The 18,076-nt window shown below is 41.1% G+C and overlaps 1 protein-coding gene across 3 annotated transcripts in view; it reads left to right on the top strand.

The window, feature by feature from the left end:
* Positions 1–18,076, top strand: part of OLFML2A (olfactomedin like 2A) — a 271,746-nt gene that overhangs the window by 206,738 nt on the left and 46,932 nt on the right. For 2 of the 3 annotated variants that reach the window (XM_063936876.1, XM_063936874.1), the window contains exons 4-5: positions 1,276–1,452; positions 4,101–4,368. In XM_063936876.1, the coding sequence (XP_063792946.1) occupies positions 1,276–1,452; positions 4,101–4,368 (445 nt within the window). The remainder of the gene's footprint in view (positions 1–1,275; positions 1,453–4,100; positions 4,369–18,076) is intronic. The other variant, XM_063936875.1, reaches the window with a different exon arrangement.

Below are 18,076 nucleotides of genomic sequence, written 5' to 3'. Positions count from 1 at the left end.
CTACACCCCGATGTGTTCCCTCTTTCCCACAGAAAGAGATTTAACCATGGTAAGTCTACCATAAATCTCCTTTTTCTTCACCACTCTTACACGGTCATGTCTTCTTCACCATCCACTCACTCAAGTTAGAAGGTTGTGAGTTTTTCCACCAGTATTGAAAGTTATGGGGTCACTGGGAGCAGGAGATGGGTGCCGGACGTGTCATGCTCTGCAAGGTGGAATATTGTGGCCGACCAGTGACCATGTCGCTCTATGTGCTATGCTTCCTGGGCAGTGACACTGGTCACACCCTCCATCACTGGGGCTACTTCAGACTGGGTGATCGCAGTTTGAATCATTATGCGGAGTGTGCACGCGCACCCCAGTAGCCCAGTGAGATGCTAAAAGCATCTCTGGGCTGCGATCGCCTCTGCCTGATTGACAGGCAGAGACGGTAGCGGGGCGGGAGGGGGCGTGCCAATGGTGTTAGAATGCTGTTGGCGGGTTGCGGTTTGGACAATGCAGGCATGTCCAGACCATTGCGGGGGTGGGCTTCAGCAGCTGCGTGATGTCACAAGCAGCCGCTGCGACCCGGGATGCGGCAAGTAACGGCCTGCCGGCACGCACAAGCTACGCTGGCAGGAAGCTACTCAGCAGGTGCAAAAGCATCGCCGCTGTGTGATGCTTTTGCACCTCTGCTGGGGGAAGGACGGGGGAGGTGAGGGCCAGACATGCGGGTCGGAATAGCCCTGTTCGTAGATGTGCTAAATTTTGCACATCTACAATCAGATATGAATCACCCCCACAGTCCTTATTTCTACGTTGTATTCTGTTTTATACTGTAGGCTAACAAGCTGTGAATGAATTGAACCCTTCATGGAGTTTATTTTGCTGTTCCATTGTTCTTACTTTCTCAACTACTAGTTGATCACTCATTTTAATTCATATGACTTTGCTTTATGTATTATGTTTATAATGTATGGACATTAAATTGGGATGGGATACAATATTTCTTTCTTTAGACTCAAGCCAACAGGACAGTTATTAGAATTTGTCAAATACAAAATGAGTGTTTTAATCACAAAAAGCAAAGCAAAATAAATACACAGTGTCTCAGTGATAAATGAAACAACATGGTGGTTGCATAGTCAGATGTTCTCCATGATTGGGACGTGGAATCACATTGAGATTTGGAGAATATAATTAGTTATGAAAGCGGTATAAATAATGTTTTGTGAAGATATAACCATTTACTGCTGATATATTTTTTTTGATAAACCTTTTCTGTGATTCTAGACCATCAAAACAAATTTAAGCCGAGAAAATGACTTCATGAAGGAAAGTGTCATCAACCTTTCTAATCAGATGAAGAAGTATGATAATTATTCTGACATTATGATGAGCATCAAGAAGGAGATTTCCAATCTGGGCTATCAGCTGCTTCAGAAGGATGCACCTGAAAACAAAGTACAGGTAACAATAATGGAAGAGACAGCTTTTGTCTTGTACACATCAGCTCTGTTTAATGTTCCCTCATTTAAGGAGATTTAAGCCTTTGCAATAATTGTTTTGATATATTGTGTTCTTTACCTAATAATAATGCCTACATACTACACACCATTTTCCAGCCGAGGCAATGTATCTAGAACTTCTTCCCATCTCTAAATGGATTTCCTTGTTGCCATGGGAGTCATCTATCCCGAACCAGACAGCGGGTAGACGTGCCAACCACTAGCTAAATAATTCAGACTATGTTATCAAGTTGTTTTTAGAGTGGTTGATAAGATTAATCTTCCGGGGACAGAGGGCGGAGCAATGGTATATTGTAGTGTGTAACACAGTACTATACCCTGATGCCCTGTCCTTATGTACTGTACCCATTGAAAAAACTACAGCTGGAAAAGCCCATGTGACTGCTACATCAGTTCCGGAGCTGTGCTTCCTACCCACTGATGTTCAATGACTGCATCTGGCATTTTTAAAGCCAGATGCATGTGAACATAAAATCATTTGCATCTATGTGTCCATACACATTTATATTCATACTTGCAATTGTGTGTATTTACTTTGCTGTGTGCGTGTGACAGGTTTTTTCTACACCGCAGACTCAATTCCAATGCGTTCAAAGCATGTCACTGCACACTGATCTCTGTGGGTGCATAGTATGTTTATACACTTTACAGTTTAACTGATGTACAGTATCCTGCTTTTTGCCTCACTTTTCCCATTGATTTCTATGGCCAATTCATTTTTTTGGCTTATTCATTTCAATGGAAATATGTGTTGCCTGTAGAAACTCCCTTGAAATGAATGAGCCATGGAAATCACACAGCTTCGGTAGTTCTTTCCCCATAGCAATAGAGATTCAATTAACACCAGCTAAAAACTGGTGGCCTCTGAGCAAAGCGGTTTACAATGGCTTTCATGGTTTTTGTTTGGGACAACCATTAAGAAGAGCTGTCTTGGATTTCTCTTTGGAGTAAAAAAACAATTCTGTCTTGAATTTTAATTTTGGATTACAATATAAGGATATTTCTGTTTGTATTCCAAATCCTTTTTTACTTTGCATTAAAAGAAGATTTGGCTCATTTCCCTTTGGGTTCCACATGAAGGACATTTCCTATTGGATTATAGTGGCACAAGAAGAAAGACAGAAGTAATGCAATGGAAGAGGACCACAATGTTTTTGTTTTTGCCCCACACCCCCACCATTACATCTTTTTTTCTAAAATTAGCACATTTACGATCAGTTTGTCTGACCTGCAGGTGGACGCTCAGCACAGGGCTTTCCGCCCCCACATGTCAAGCCCTCCCCTCCCCCCCCACCACTGGTGCAAAAGCATCGCTCGTCTGCGCTGGCAGGTGGCTACCCGCTAGCTGCACTGGCAGGCGGCTACCCGCCATGTTTTGTGTTGCAGCGGCTGCGTGTGATGTCAGGCAGCTACCGTGGCCCGCCCCCGCCCCACCAACGGCATTCTAATGCTGTTGGCACCCCCCCCCCCCCGCGACCGCCTCTGCCTGTCAATCAGGCAGAGGCGATCGCTACAGTGAGATGCTTTCGCATCTCACTGGGTGCGTGAGCTCACTACAGAAAGCGCATCAGGCTGCGATCGCTGTTGTAGCACCGATCGGGTATGAATTAGGCCCAAAGTGTCAGACAGATGATGGATGATGGAAAGAATACTTATTAGTCATAAGTGGAGTGCAGGAAGCCACTTTCACATTCAGGTAGATCCATTCCCTTCAGATAATGGGCCTAATTCTGAGTTGATCGCAGCAGCAATTTTTTTTAGCAGTTGGGCAAAACCATGTGCAGAGCAGGGGGGCCAGATATAACATGTGCAGAAAGAGTTAGATTTGGGTGGGGTGTATTCAAACTGAAATCTAAATTGCAGTGTAAAAATAAAGCAGCCAGTATTTACCCTGCACAGAAACAAAATAACCCACCCAAATCTAACTCTATCTGCAAATGTTATATCTGCCCCCCCCCCCCCCATGCAGTCCACATGGTTTTGTCCAATTGCTAACAAACTTGCTGCTGCAATCAACTCAGAATTACCCCCCATGTACGGTTGTCTTAAACATTTGCAGGGTGGTCGCCTACCAATGAACAAAGGCTGTCTCGTAGTTACCATAGCGCATAACTTTTATGGATTATCCTACTCTAAGTATATGGAAACAAAGGTTGTGTGTAGTGTGATCACCCTGAGGCAGTGACGTTTTTTATGGCTGTCCAGTAGCTGAATGATATTAAACAGAAGTGACACAAGACCTGGGAAAAGCATTAACTGATTAACATTGTCCCATTGACATTAAATCATTATGTCAGAAGAGTCAGCAGTACACAAAGAAAGACAGAACTTCAGTCAGTCAAAATGATTGGTGAGAGACATCAATATCCTCATCTGCAGAAAGCCACTGGTAAATCCTTAGGGAGTGTTAGGGACACTGAAGTAGCATGTTTGGCTCACCAAACCCCTTTACGATTATTGCAGCCATATTGCAAAGTAAACCACTGAAATAACATTTTTGGTATTTTTAGGACATATTTAATAGTGTAGTTTAATGTAATTTTAATTCACAATGAATTATCATTGTTTTACAATGAAGTTATTCTCCAGCAGGACACAGCAGGAACAAAAGTAACAGATGCCAAATACCCGAACAGCAAGAAGAACTCTGGGGATAAGACGCTGTCTAAAGTCACCAAGGAGAAACCACAAAGATCTGTAAAAAACAAGAAAGATGTCAGCAAAGCCAAACCAGTGTTATCTCAGCCAACACCGAGGCCTAGATCCCCTGTGCACCAGCAGCCCGTGGTAATACGGGGCGTAACCTACTACAAAGCTGCAAAGCATGAGGAGGCTGATGGCCTTACAAGCCATAGAGGTATGAAGAGTGACATTGCTCCAACCTACCAAACTCTATTCTCAAATAACTGAATTAATACTAGCCACTCATTTAGTATTTCACTATTATAACAGTATTTGGATTTTGGCATCATAAGATCTATTTCCACGTGTAGTAATAATAATAATAATAATAATAATAATCAGCAGCAGCATTAAAGCAAATATATGTCTAACTGGCAATGTACAGTACCTCCCATGATATGCAAAGTTTAAAACCTTTAGAAAACTAGATAGTGAAAGGACTCATCTTGCATATGCACCCGCAGTGTGGACAATGAACCCCACTCAGTCCAGGACCGGTGGGGACTCCCCGCAGCTGGTGGTGTTGAATGCAGAAGTGCCAGTGGTGTGCCCAAGTGTGTCAGCAGCACTTATGTAAAAAAATAAAATAATGAACATGGTGGGAGTAGGGACTTTAAGTCCCTCTATCACCTCCACCATATGACCTCTGGACATTATATATCTGCCCCACCTGCAAAGCAGCATGGTGTTACCAAGGTGCAAAGTTACTTGCTCTTTTTATGCATTGCTCCCAACCAGGCCCGGCAACAGGGGGAGGACAAAGGGTACACTTGTATGGGGACCCGAAGGTCAGAGGGGCCCCGTGGATCAGGGACACAAAAAAGGGTTCCTCAACATATATTATCTTTTATATTGCTCACCCGCCAACTAACTAAACTAATTAACATGCAGGCTGCTCCAACCCCGGCTCGCCCCCTTACCTTACCCTGTCACTTGGTCTGGTCTCGGTTATGATGCTGATGCTGCACTGTACGCCAGCCCCTTCCCTGTCTCATTCCACCGCCACTGCTGAACCGAGGAGCAGCAGCTCTGAGCCAGCCCAGCAGGTGTGCCCACAGCCTCCTGAGTCCCTCCAGCATCTGTCACAAGTCTGAGGGGGCCTTCACAAACAGCAGCAGTAGCCACCCACAGTCCCATGGTTGTCACTCCAGAAACACCCTGGCTTTGGTGAGTCCCTCGTGGGTCCTGATACACTCCCCACTGTGACAGACTGTTATATATATATATATATATATATATATATGTGTGTGTACCGGGAGAGCTAGCAGCGCCACAGATGCAGTATCAAAAAATAGAAAACACTAGTGCATGGACAATCGTGAAAATACGGTGTTTTTACAAATAATTACTAAAAAAGCACTCCCTGGGGGTTAACAGGGCGTCAGCTGTTTACCTCAAATAGATTATGGTGCTGGTATAGGCACCTGTTGCTACGGTTTGTAAAGAAGGGATGAGGTATTTGGAGCGACCAAAGGTGCTTAAAAGAATTTAGTAGGATCTGATTGTTTATATAAATTCCAAAAATTTATTACGTTACAGCACTAGACAAAAAGGAGTATATGCAATTAAAAGTGCACACATACGAAAAAAGAATTCTTTTAAAAAGATACAGAACATAAAATATGCCCAAATAAAAAGATAAAAAATGGAAAAAAATAGAAAACAGAAAAATCAAGACAAGGAATTAAATATAAAAAATGCATGCATATAAAAATATTTTTTATATAAAAAGATTTTTTTGTCTAAAAAATATTTTTAGAGGATCAATTATAAAAGAGGAGTAAAAATATCTTAACTTGTAGTAAGTGAGGTAGAATCAAGGCCGCACCCAACGCGTTTCGTCCTATTTGGACTTCATCAAGGGGTGATCTATAGCTAGGGACAGACCCTGTATATATACTAAACCTGTACAGGAAGTGATGTGTGCATCACTTCCTGTAATTAAGTGACTGGAGCGATTTTAAGCATAAAAAATAGAGGTATCTCCACATTTATTATTAGTGTATGGATAGAGGGGATAAGCATGGTACTTTAGAGTTCATAATTGTCAGAGCAAAGTCCATAATTTTCTGTTAGAGACACGGAGTCACGGACTTCCTGTCCGGACGGTCCGTGACGTCATATCCGCCACACTTCCGGTATCCTTGTGGACCTGATGCGCATGCGCCGGCCTTGTGTGGCGCGGCTGTTTCCGATCTCCGTGATTTCTCCTCAGTGTGGGCGGCAGGTTCATAGGAGAGTGCTTGTTCACTGGCGGCCATTTTCTTGTCCTCAGAACTCGGTATATGCGGCGGCCATGTTTTAGGAGCCCGAATTCGTGTCTTTTAGAAGTACTGGTTTCTAGTGGTCCGTTTTCGGCTCCATTACAATTGTAGAAGTACATGGATAGGGTGATAGATGAAAAAACAGGAGTGATTAAAAAATAAATAATAAATAAAAATGTCATATTTACGCTGCTCACGAAAAAATGAAAAATTCTTTATGACAGATGTCTGTATTGATAAAGGACATGTGCTGACGACATATATACAGATTTAATTGCTAGGATATCATAAACCATGCACAATATTGGGTATGAGAGCAGTTCAGGTATATTAATTAAAAAGATTTAGTTGGATGAGTACCAATTGAATAGTAGTGGGAGAGGACATCAGCTGCAAAATGTGTACATCTCGCCATTAGAGCAACCTTGCAGAGCTCCTCCAGCATCTTTTTGTTTACAATACCCGATCTTCCAAGTAGGTCTCCCATTCTTGTACTGGCCGGGCCCAGCCTAGCTTAGCTTCCAAGATCGGACGGCATTGGGCGTCCCCAGGCTGGTATGATTGTAATGACAATGTGGAGTCGTGAGTAGGTTCCCTCTTGGTGTTCATACACATGTGAGCAATGGTACTTATTTGCGTGAGTCAACATTTGAATGAAAATGCCCAGTTTAAAGGTATCAGGGCATATGCATAATGTGTGAACACACAGGGAGATACCTATGTGGGTATATAATAGGATGTGGTGATTATAGATAAATGGAAATCCAAAACAGACGAGTATAAAGAAAACTAGATAGAATTTTTGGAAAACAAGATAGGATTTTTCATCCCTGGAAGTTACAGCACCTGGTCTCCCCTGGTGGTCGCCCCACCAGGTACTAAGCAGGCCTTATGCTGCTTATCTTCCAAAATCGGCCAGGTTTGTACCTGTCCAGCATATTGTGGCTGTACTGAGGGTCGGGATGGATGAAGTATGTGTTAGATATGAAGAGAAGGTGGAAAATGCTTACATTACAGGAAGGGTGCTATCTCGTATCCTTCATTGAAACCTTCAGGATGGATGGTATTCAGTTCGTATATCCAAAACATCTCTCTCCGTGAAAGAAGGTTGGATAGATCTCCTCCTCTGTCTCCCAGATTGACCAATTCAATGCCTTTGTATGTTAATGCTTCTGGGTCCGAGTTGTGGTACTGATGGAAATGTCTTGGTACCGCATGCGTCAGGACTTTATTCTTTATGTTCCTGACATGTTCTTGGATGCGAAGTTTCAGAACTCTTTTTGTTTTGCCAACGTATTTCATTTTGCATGGGCATTCTAGGAGATAAACCACTGATGAGGTATTGCAATTAATGAACTGTTTAATCCGGTATTCTTTGTTGGAGTTGAAAAAGGACTTCCGGTTTTGGTGAAGGAATTTGCAGATGTTACATCTGCCACATTTATAGCTCCCTACGCATTTAGGCATGGTGTTTCTTGGTTCAGGATTTTTTAACATGCTGGGTGCCAACAGGTCCTTAAGGTTCTGAGACTTCCTAAAGACCAATTTTGGTTCCTTCGTGAGATAGTCCTTTAAAATTGGATCCATCAGTAAGATGTGCCAATGTTTTTTAAGGGTTTGTTGGATCAGTTTGTCATGCCGACTGTAGGTGGTGATGAATTTGACTGTGTCTTCTGTGTTTTCCTTGGCCTTATATTTTAGGAGGTCTTTCCTTTCCAATTCCCTTGTTTTAGCGGTGGCTCCGTCCAGTAGTTGTGTCGGGTAGCCCTTTTCCTTAAATCTCTCTCTGTAGACTTCAAGTTGTGTGTCTCTATCCTCGCTGGTTTTACAGTTTCGTGCTATCCTGTTAAACTGAGAGTAGGGAATGTTGTCTTTCCACTGTTGTAGGTTGTTACTTCTATAGTGTACATAGCTGTTTTTATCCACGTTCTTGATGAAGTTGCTCGTAATGATTTCTCTGTCACAGTGTGTCAGTATTAAATCAAGGAACTCGATTCTCTCCGTGTCATCCTTGGCCGTGAAGCTGAGGTTCATGGTATTTTCCGAGATGTATGTTAAAAATTCACTAAAACTTGACTGATCTCCTTCCCATACAATTAAGATGTCATCAATATATCGTTTATAAAAGATGATATTATGTTTGTAAGGGTTGTTTTTATAAATATACCTGTTCTCCCATTGTCCCATAAAAAGGTTAGCGAAACTAGGGGCAAAGATAGTGCCCATCGCTGTGCCACAAATCTGAAGGTAAAACCCATCTAAAAATTTAAAATAATTGTGCTTCAATATAAAATGCATAAGATCACATAAAAAAAGTCTGTGCTCCTCTGTAATGAGATGGTCTTTGCTAAGGAATTCATCGCAGGCATTGATCCCTTTATCATGCTCAATGCAGGTGTATAGGGATTGCACGTCGATTGTGACCCATCTGTATGTGTCCTTCCACTGGAATGTTTCCATTAAATTTAGGACCGATGTAGTATCCTTCAGATATGCTGGTAATTCAATCACATATTTTCTCAAGAAAATGTCCACATACTCTGAGAGATGTGAGGTCAGGGAATCAATCCCTGCTACAATAGGTCTACCAGGGGGGTTGACCAAAGATTTGTGTACTTTCGGGAGAAAGTAAAAAATGGGGGTGATGGGGTTGGAATTTAATAGATACTGGTACTCCTCTTTTGTGATAATTTCTCGTCTGAAACCCTTTAGAAGCATGGTTCTTAGTTCTTCCACGAAGGTTTCCTTAGGGTCATTAGGCAATGAGGATCGATCTCCTAGTAATCTATTTGCTTCCATGGTATAGGCTTCCCTATCCATGATTACCAACCCCCCCCCTTTGTCAGCCGCTTTTATGACTATGTTCTTATTGTCTTGTAGTTGTTTGATGGCTTCGGTCTCTCTATTGCTGAGATTTTTTTCCTTAATAGGTGGGATATTTCCATCGCAGAGGTCCTTCTTTACTAATTCATAAAACAAGCCCACATTGTGTCCCTTAGATTCTAGGGGATAAAATTTTGAAGTGGGTTTGAGTCCAGATTTAGATTGCTCGTAGTTTTGTATCACTGCATCTTCTTTTTTAAGGAAGTGCCGTTTGAGGATCACTTTCCGTATAAATTTGTTCAAGTCTATAAAGACGTCAAATTTGCTCATTCCCTTTGTTGGGGCAAAAGATAAGCCTTTATTTAACAGGGTGGTTTCGTGGTTGGTCAGCGTATGTTTGGAGAGATTGAAGATTCCTTTTGCTGTTGGCGGTGTAATCGTAGGTTTCGTCTTTTGAATAGACTTTTCCCTTCTGCCCCCACGGCATCCTCTTCTTCTTCGAACCTTCTTTTTCGTGGTGATGTGTTGGTGGTTTTCCATCTTACGGTAGTGTCTTTGTGTGGTGCAGCTGTTCTTGGGGATAAAAAAGACTCCTCTGTGTTGGAGCTTATTCTTTGTAGTGTTGAGAACCTATTTGAGGTTTTAGTCTGGTTCAATTGTGCTTCTCCCCCGTTGTTTCTATGGATCCTGGATTTTTTGGAGATGGTCTGCCAGTACTCTCTTCTTCCTTTTGGATCCTGTTGTCCCTTAAACCGACTCCAGTTTTTTATTGTATTATTCTCATAATCATGTCTGTCTCTAGCAAACTTCTTTTCTTTGTTCTTGATCACCTCCTCCTCGATGTGATCTAACTTTTTATTCAGGACTTTTTCATTGATCCTGAAGTCCTCTTTGTCCTTGTGGACCTCCCTTTTACTCTCTGCCTCTTTTATCTCTTTCTCCAGGTTGGCGATGATGCGTTTCTTCTCTGCTATCAATAGTCTCATAAGGTTAATGGAACAATTATGTAATGTATTGTCCCATTCCTTCATAAAATCCTGGTTGTCCAGGCCAAAAGTAGGCTGTTTAGAGATTCTGAGGCCTCTTGGAACTCTATTAACACTAACATAGTGTTCCAAACCTCTAATGTCCCACCATGCCTTTACTTCCTTTGTTAGGAGTCTCTCTATGCTCCAAAACATGTCATCCAAGTTGTTAGTAATAGGCTCATCACCCCCATTTTTTACTTTCTCCCGAAAGTACACAAATCTTTGGTCAACCCCCCTGGTAGACCTATTGTAGCAGGGATTGATTCCCTGACCTCACATCTCTCAGAGTATGTGGACATTTTCTTGAGAAAATATGTGATTGAATTACCAGCATATCTGAAGGATACTACATCGGTCCTAAATTTAATGGAAACATTCCAGTGGAAGGACACATACAGATGGGTCACAATCGACGTGCAATCCCTATACACCTGCATTGAGCATGATAAAGGGATCAATGCCTGCGATGAATTCCTTAGCAAAGACCATCTCATTACAGAGAAGCACAGACTTTTTTTATGTGATCTTATGCATTTTATATTGAAGCACAATTATTTAAAATTTTTAGATGGGTTTTACCTTCAGATTTGTGGCACAGCGATGGGCACTATCTTTGCCCCCAGTTTCGCTAACCTTTTTATGGGACAATGGGAGAACAGGTATATTTATAAAAACAACCCTTACAAACATAATATCATCTTTTATAAACGATATATTGATGACATCTTAATTGTATGGGAAGGAGATCAGTCAAGTTTTAGTGAATTTTTAACATACATCTCGGAAAATACCATGAACCTCAGCTTCACGGCCAAGGATGACACGGAGAGAATCGAGTTCCTTGATTTAATACTGACACACTGTGACAGAGAAATCATTACGAGCAACTTCATCAAGAACGTGGATAAAAACAGCTATGTACACTATAGAAGTAACCACCTACAACAGTGGAAAGACAACATTCCCTACTCTCAGTTTAACAGGATAGCACGAAACTGTAAAACCAGCGAGGATAGAGACACACAACTTGAAGTCTACAGAGAGAGATTTAAGGAAAAGGGCTACCCGACACAACTACTGGACGGAGCCACCGCTAAAACAAGGGAATTGGAAAGGAAAGACCTCCTAAAATATAAGGCCAAGGAAAACACAGAAGACACAGTCAAATTCATCACCACCTACAGTCGGCATGACAAACTGATCCAACAAACCCTTAAAAAACATTGGCACATCTTACTGATGGATCCAATTTTAAAGGACTATCTCACGAAGGAACCAAAATTGGTCTTTAGGAAGTCTCAGAACCTTAAGGACCTGTTGGCACCCAGCATGTTAAAAAATCCTGAACCAAGAAACACCATGCCTAAATGCGTAGGGAGCTATAAATGTGGCAGATGTAACATCTGCAAATTCCTTCACCAAAACCGGAAGTCCTTTTTCAACTCCAACACCAACAAAGAATACCGGATTAAACAGTTCATTAATTGCAATACCTCATCAGTGGTTTATCTCCTAGAATGCCCATGCAAAATGAAATACGTTGGCAAAACAAAAAGAGTTCTGAAACTTCGCATCCAAGAACATGTCAGGAACATAAAGAATAAAGTCCTGACGCATGCGGTACCAAGACATTTCCATCAGTACCACAACTCGGACCCAGAAGCATTAACATACAAAGGCATTGAATTGGTCAATCTGGGAGACAGAGGAGGAGATCTATCCAACCTTCTTTCACGGAGAGAGATGTTTTGGATATACGAACTGAATACCATCCATCCTGAAGGTTTCAATGAAGGATACGAGATAGCACCCTTCCTGTAATGTAAGCATTTTCCACCTTCTCTTCATATCTAACACATACTTCATCCATCCCGACCCTCAGTACAGCCACAATATGCTGGACAGGTACAAACCTGGCCGATTTTGGAAGATAAGCAGCATAAGGCCTGTTTAGTACCTGGTGGGGCGACCACCAGGGGAGACCAGGTGCTGTAACTTCCAGGGATGAAAAATCCTATCTTGTTTTCCAAAAATTCTATCTAGTTTTCTTTATACTCGTCTGTTTTGGATTTCCATTTATCTATAATCACCACATCCTATTATATACCCACATAGGTATCTCCCTGTGTGTTCACACATTATGCATATGCCCTGATACCTTTAAACTGGGCATTTTCATTCAAATGTTGACTCACGCAAATAAGTACCATTGCTCACATGTGTATGAACACCAAGAGGGAACCTACTCACGACTCCACATTGTCATTACAATCATACCAGCCTGGGGACGCCCAATGCCGTCCGATCTTGGAAGCTAAGCTAGGCTGGGCCCGGCCAGTACAAGAATGGGAGACCTACTTGGAAGATCGGGTATTGTAAACAAAAAGACGCTGGAGGAGCTCTGCAAGGTTGCTCTAATGGCGAGATGTACACATTTTGCAGCTGATGTCCTCTCCCACTACTATTCAATTGGTACTCATCCAACTAAATCTTTTTAATTAATATACCTGAACTGCTCTCATACCCAATATTGTGCATGGTTTATGATATCCTAGCAATTAAATCTGTATATATGTCGTCAGCACATGTCCTTTATCAATACAGACATCTGTCATAAAGAATTTTTCATTTTTTCGTGAGCAGCGTAAATATGACATTTTTATTTATTATTTATTTTTTAATCACTCCTGTTTTTTCATCTATCACCCTATCCATGTACTTCTACAATTGTAATGGAGCCGAAAACGGACCACTAGAAACCAGTACTTCTAAAAGACACGAATTCGGGCTCCTAAAACATGGCCGCCGCATATACCGAGTTCTGAGGACAAGAAAATGGCCGCCAGTGAACAAGCACTCTCCTATGAACCTGCCGCCCACACTGAGGAGAAATCACGGAGATCGGAAACAGCCGCGCCACACAAGGCCGGCGCATGCGCATCAGGTCCACAAGGATACCGGAAGTGTGGCGGATATGACGTCACGGACCGTCCGGACAGGAAGTCCGTGACTCCGTGTCTCTAACAGAAAATTATGGACTTTGCTCTGACAATTATGAACTCTAAAGTACCATGCTTATCCCCTCTATCCATACACTAATAATAAATGTGGAGATACCTCTATTTTTTATGCTTAAAATCGCTCCAGTCACTTAATTACAGGAAGTGATGCACACATCACTTCCTGTACAGGTTTAGTATATATACAGGGTCTGTCCCTAGCTATAGATCACCCCTTGATGAAGTCCAAATAGGACGAAACGCGTTGGGTGCGGCCTTGATTCTACCTCACTTACTACAAGTTAAGATATTTTTACTCCTCTTTTATAATTGATCCTCTAAAAATATTTTTTAGACAAAAAAATCTTTTTATATAAAAAATATTTTTATATGCATGCATTTTTTATATTTAATTCCTTGTCTTGATTTTTCTGTTTTCTATTTTTTTCCATTTTTTATCTTTTTATTTGGGCATATTTTATGTTCTGTATCTTTTTAAAAGAATTCTTTTTTCGTATGTGTGCACTTTTAATTGCATATACTCCTTTTTGTCTAGTGCTGTAACGTAATAAATTTTTGGAATTTATATAAACAATCAGATCCTACTAAATTCTTTTAAGCACCTTTGGTCGCTCCAAATACCTCATCCCTTCTTTACAAAATATATATATATATATATATATATATAGTCAGTCCAGAGTACGGCACTCAGCGGTCTTAGTCATCCAGAATAAATCACAGCTTAGGCAGCATAAGCTTTGGCAAAGCTTATGCTGTCTAAGCTGTGATTTATTCTGGATGACTAAAACCGCTGAGTGCCGTACTCTGGACTGACTATACACACTATAAGAAATGAGCACCACGGCATTAACAGAAGAAGTGTGAGTGCCGGTTACACGCTGTGTATGTATGTATGTATATATATATATATATATAGTGGGGCAAAAAAGTATTTGGACAGCCATGATAGTGCAAGTTGACCCACTTAAAAAGATGAGAGAAGTCTGTAATTTCCATCATAGGTACACTTCAACTGTTGTAGACAGATTCTGAAAAAAAACAGGAAATCACATTGTATGATATTTAAACAATTTACTTGTATATTCTTGTGGAGAATAAATATTTGGACACCTACCAAACAGCAAAATTTCTGGCTCTCACAGACCGGTTACTTCTTCTTTAAGAAGCTCATCTATCCTCCACTCGTTACCAGTATTAATGGCACCTGTTTGAACTGGTTATCTGTATAAAAGACACCAGTCCACACCCTCAAACAGTCAGACTGCTACCTCTCCACCATGGCCAAGATCAGAGAGCTGTCTAAGGACAGCAGGGACAAAATTGTAGAGCTGCGCAAGGCTGGGATGAGCTACTCGACAATAGGCAATCAGCTTGGTGAGAAGAGATCAACTGTTGGCATAATTATTAAAAAATTGAAGAAATACAAGATCACTGACAATCTCCCTCGACCTGGGGCTCTATGCAAGATCTCACCCCGTGGGGTATCAATGATCTTGAGAACGGTGAGAAATCAGCCAAGAGCTACACGGGGCGACCTTGTCAATGACCTCAAGAGAGCTGGGACCACAGTCACAAAGATTACAATTAGTAACACAGTACGTCATCATGGATTGAAATCCTGCAGCGCCCGAAAGGTTTCCCTGCTTAAGCCAGCTCATGTCCAGGTCCATCTAAAGTTTGCCAGTGACCATCTGGATGATCCAGAGGAGAATTGGGAGAATGTAATGTGGTCAGATGAGAGCAAAATCAAACTTTTTGGTATAAACTCCACTCGCCGTGTTTGGAGGGAGGAGAATGATGAATGGCATCCCAAGAACACTATACCCACTCTGAAGCTTGGGGGTGGAAACATCATGCTTTGGAGCTGCTTTTCTGCAAAGGGGACAGGACGACTGATCCGTATTAAGGAGAGGATGAATGGGGCCATGTATCGTGAGATTTTGGGCAAAAACTTCCTTCCCTCAGTAAGAGCATTGAAGATGGAACGTGGCTGGGTCTTCCAGCATGACAATGACCCCAAACACACCGCCTGGGCAACTAAGGAGTGGCTCCGTAAGAAGCATTTCAAGGTCCTGGAGTAGCCTAGACAGTCTCCAAACCTCAACCCAATAGAAAATCTGTGGGGGGAGTTGAAAGTCTGTGTTGCCCGGTGACAGCCCCAAAACATGACAGATCTAGAGAAGATCTGCATGGAAGAGTGGGACAAAATAGTGTGTGCAAACCAAAACAGTGTGTGCAAACCTGGTCAAGGAAACATTTGACCTCTGTAATTACCAACCGAGGTTATATTACAAAGTATTGAGTTAAACTTTTTGATTGTCCAAACATTTATTTTCCGCAAAAATATACAAATAAGTTGTTTAAAAATCATACAATGTGATTTCCTATATTTTTTTTCAGATTCTGTCTCTCACAGTTGAAGTGTACCTATAATGGAAATTACAGACCTCTCTCATCTTTTTAAGTGGGTCAACTTGCATAATCGGTGGCTGTCCAAATACTTTTTTTGCCCCTATATATATATATATATATATAGACTGTCACAGTGTGCATGTATATATATATATATATATATATATATATATATAGACTGTCACAGTGTGTATGTATGTGTATATATATATATATATATATATATATACTGTATATATGTATATTTGTATGTCAAGGGTGGTTGGGGGAGGGGGCCCTACAGATATCATTGTACCGGGCCCAAAGATTTCTGTTGCCTGCCCTGCTCCCAACTCAGAATCAGCCCCACTAAGTGGTCATACATCCTAGGAATTTGCCTTATTGCCTATTTAAGGGCCAGGAAGGTGACTTCTGTGAGGCTAAGTTTGCCAACTGTGACACTGGGTGGTTTATTTTGCTTTTTCTTGACTAAATGCAATTATAATTATAAAGGAGAGAATTTGATGGCTATACCTGTATGACTTTTGTTTACAACAATGTAGTAGAGCTCTCTACTCTACTGTCCGTGTTATAGACTGTTTGCTGTGTAATGGCTTTAATATCGTGTATAACATATTAACATGTATTCTGCACAATCCCGTAGTGTTAAAAAAAAGAATAAAAAAATGAAAGCAAATATTAGAAATGTCATGTTGGAGACAGAATTTATTTGCACAAGTTATTAGTGATAATCTCCATTGTAATTATTCAGGGGGTGGCAGTTCTACAAATTCCCAGATGTTTTTCCAGTGCTATGGTCAGCTGTTTCTGGGCATATTAATATATATTCTCTATTGTCTGACAGTAGTGTATCTTGTATGAGATCTCAATGGAAAATACAGTCTGTCGCCTCCACTGTTTGCAGCCGCAGGGTGGGTGGGGGGCTGTCTGTAAAGAGAATGGAGAAGGATGAGTTGGATGTGCTAAAATGTTTAACCTGTTCTGTACTTACAGTATCTGACAATCAAAGCTCAGAGCTACAATTGCACTTTGTAATTGCCTGTATCTCTCCTGCATGTGGGGGACAGGACACTCCTTTGAGTTCTCCTTTAAATGGTCCAAAACCTCATATATTATCCTTTACATCTCAGTATTTATTTTTATATCTAGAGTGGGGTTTCTCAACCATCTACTGATAAATCCCTGTCAGGGGTGTGCCCAGGAAATCTGGTCAATGACAGTGCGTTATTCTCATTCCTCAATAAAGTGCTCATAGGCAGTATTTATTTATGTACAGTTTCTCATATAATGCAGCATATTCTGCTGCACTTTACAGTTGGAAACAAAAATGATAAAACAAACTGGTAATAACGGACAGTAAGGAGACTATTTCAATAATCAATGTGGGAGATGATGAGTGCATGGATTAGTGTTTTTGCAGTGTCTTGTGTAAGATAAAATCGCATTTTAGATATGGTTTTTAGATGCATGTAACATGATTTAGAGACACATTGGGGTATATTCAATTGTTTTAAAAGTCAGTTGGGTGTCTGTTTTTTCCTAATAGACAGGAAAAAACAGACACCCAACCGACTTTTCAAACATTTGAATTCCCCCCATTGAATGTGTGGAACAAAGGACAGTGCAGAGTCAAGGATGACACCTAGGCAATGAGTTTATGGGGTAGGATAGATTGTTGACTTGTCAACAGTTATGGACATATGAGGTTGGTAACTACTGTTGGCTGGTGGTAATATAAATAATTCTGTTTTAGAAATGTTGAGTTTGAGGTGGTGAGGTGACATCCAAGATGAAATGTCAGACAGGCATTTAGTGACATGGACCAGTACAAATGGTGACAAATCTGGGGAGGATAGATAGATTTGAGTATCATCAGTGTACAAATGATACTGATAACCCGAAGGAGCTGATTAGATTTCCAAGAGATGAGCTATAGATTGAGAAAGGTAGAGGACCTAAGACTGAGTCTTGTGGTACTCCAGCTGATAGAGGTAGTGAAAAGGAAATGGAATAAAAGAAGAGAACACTGAAAGAACATTTAGATAGGCAGGATGAGAACCAAGAAAGGGCTTTGTCCTAAAGACCTAGGGATTGTAGTGTTTGTATGAGAAGATAATGGTAAACAGTGTCAAAAAGCAGCAGAAAGATCTAGAAGAATAAGAAGTGAGTAATGGCCTTTGGATCTAGCAGTTACCATATCATTCACTTCTTTAATCAGTGCTATCTCTGTGGACTGTTGGGAACGAAAGCCTGACTGAAGTGGGTCCAGTAAATTGTGGGAGTTAAGAAAGTGTATGAAGTCAGTGTAGGTGAGTCTCTCAAGTAGTTTGGAGAGA

The sequence above is a fragment of the Pseudophryne corroboree genome, chromosome 8 (genome assembly GCF_028390025.1).
Source record: "Pseudophryne corroboree isolate aPseCor3 chromosome 8, aPseCor3.hap2, whole genome shotgun sequence".
NCBI classification, from domain to species: Eukaryota; Metazoa; Chordata; class Amphibia; order Anura; family Myobatrachidae; genus Pseudophryne; species Pseudophryne corroboree.
Note: the sequence above shows the minus strand (reverse complement) of the source record. Positions and strands in the feature narration are given on the sequence as shown.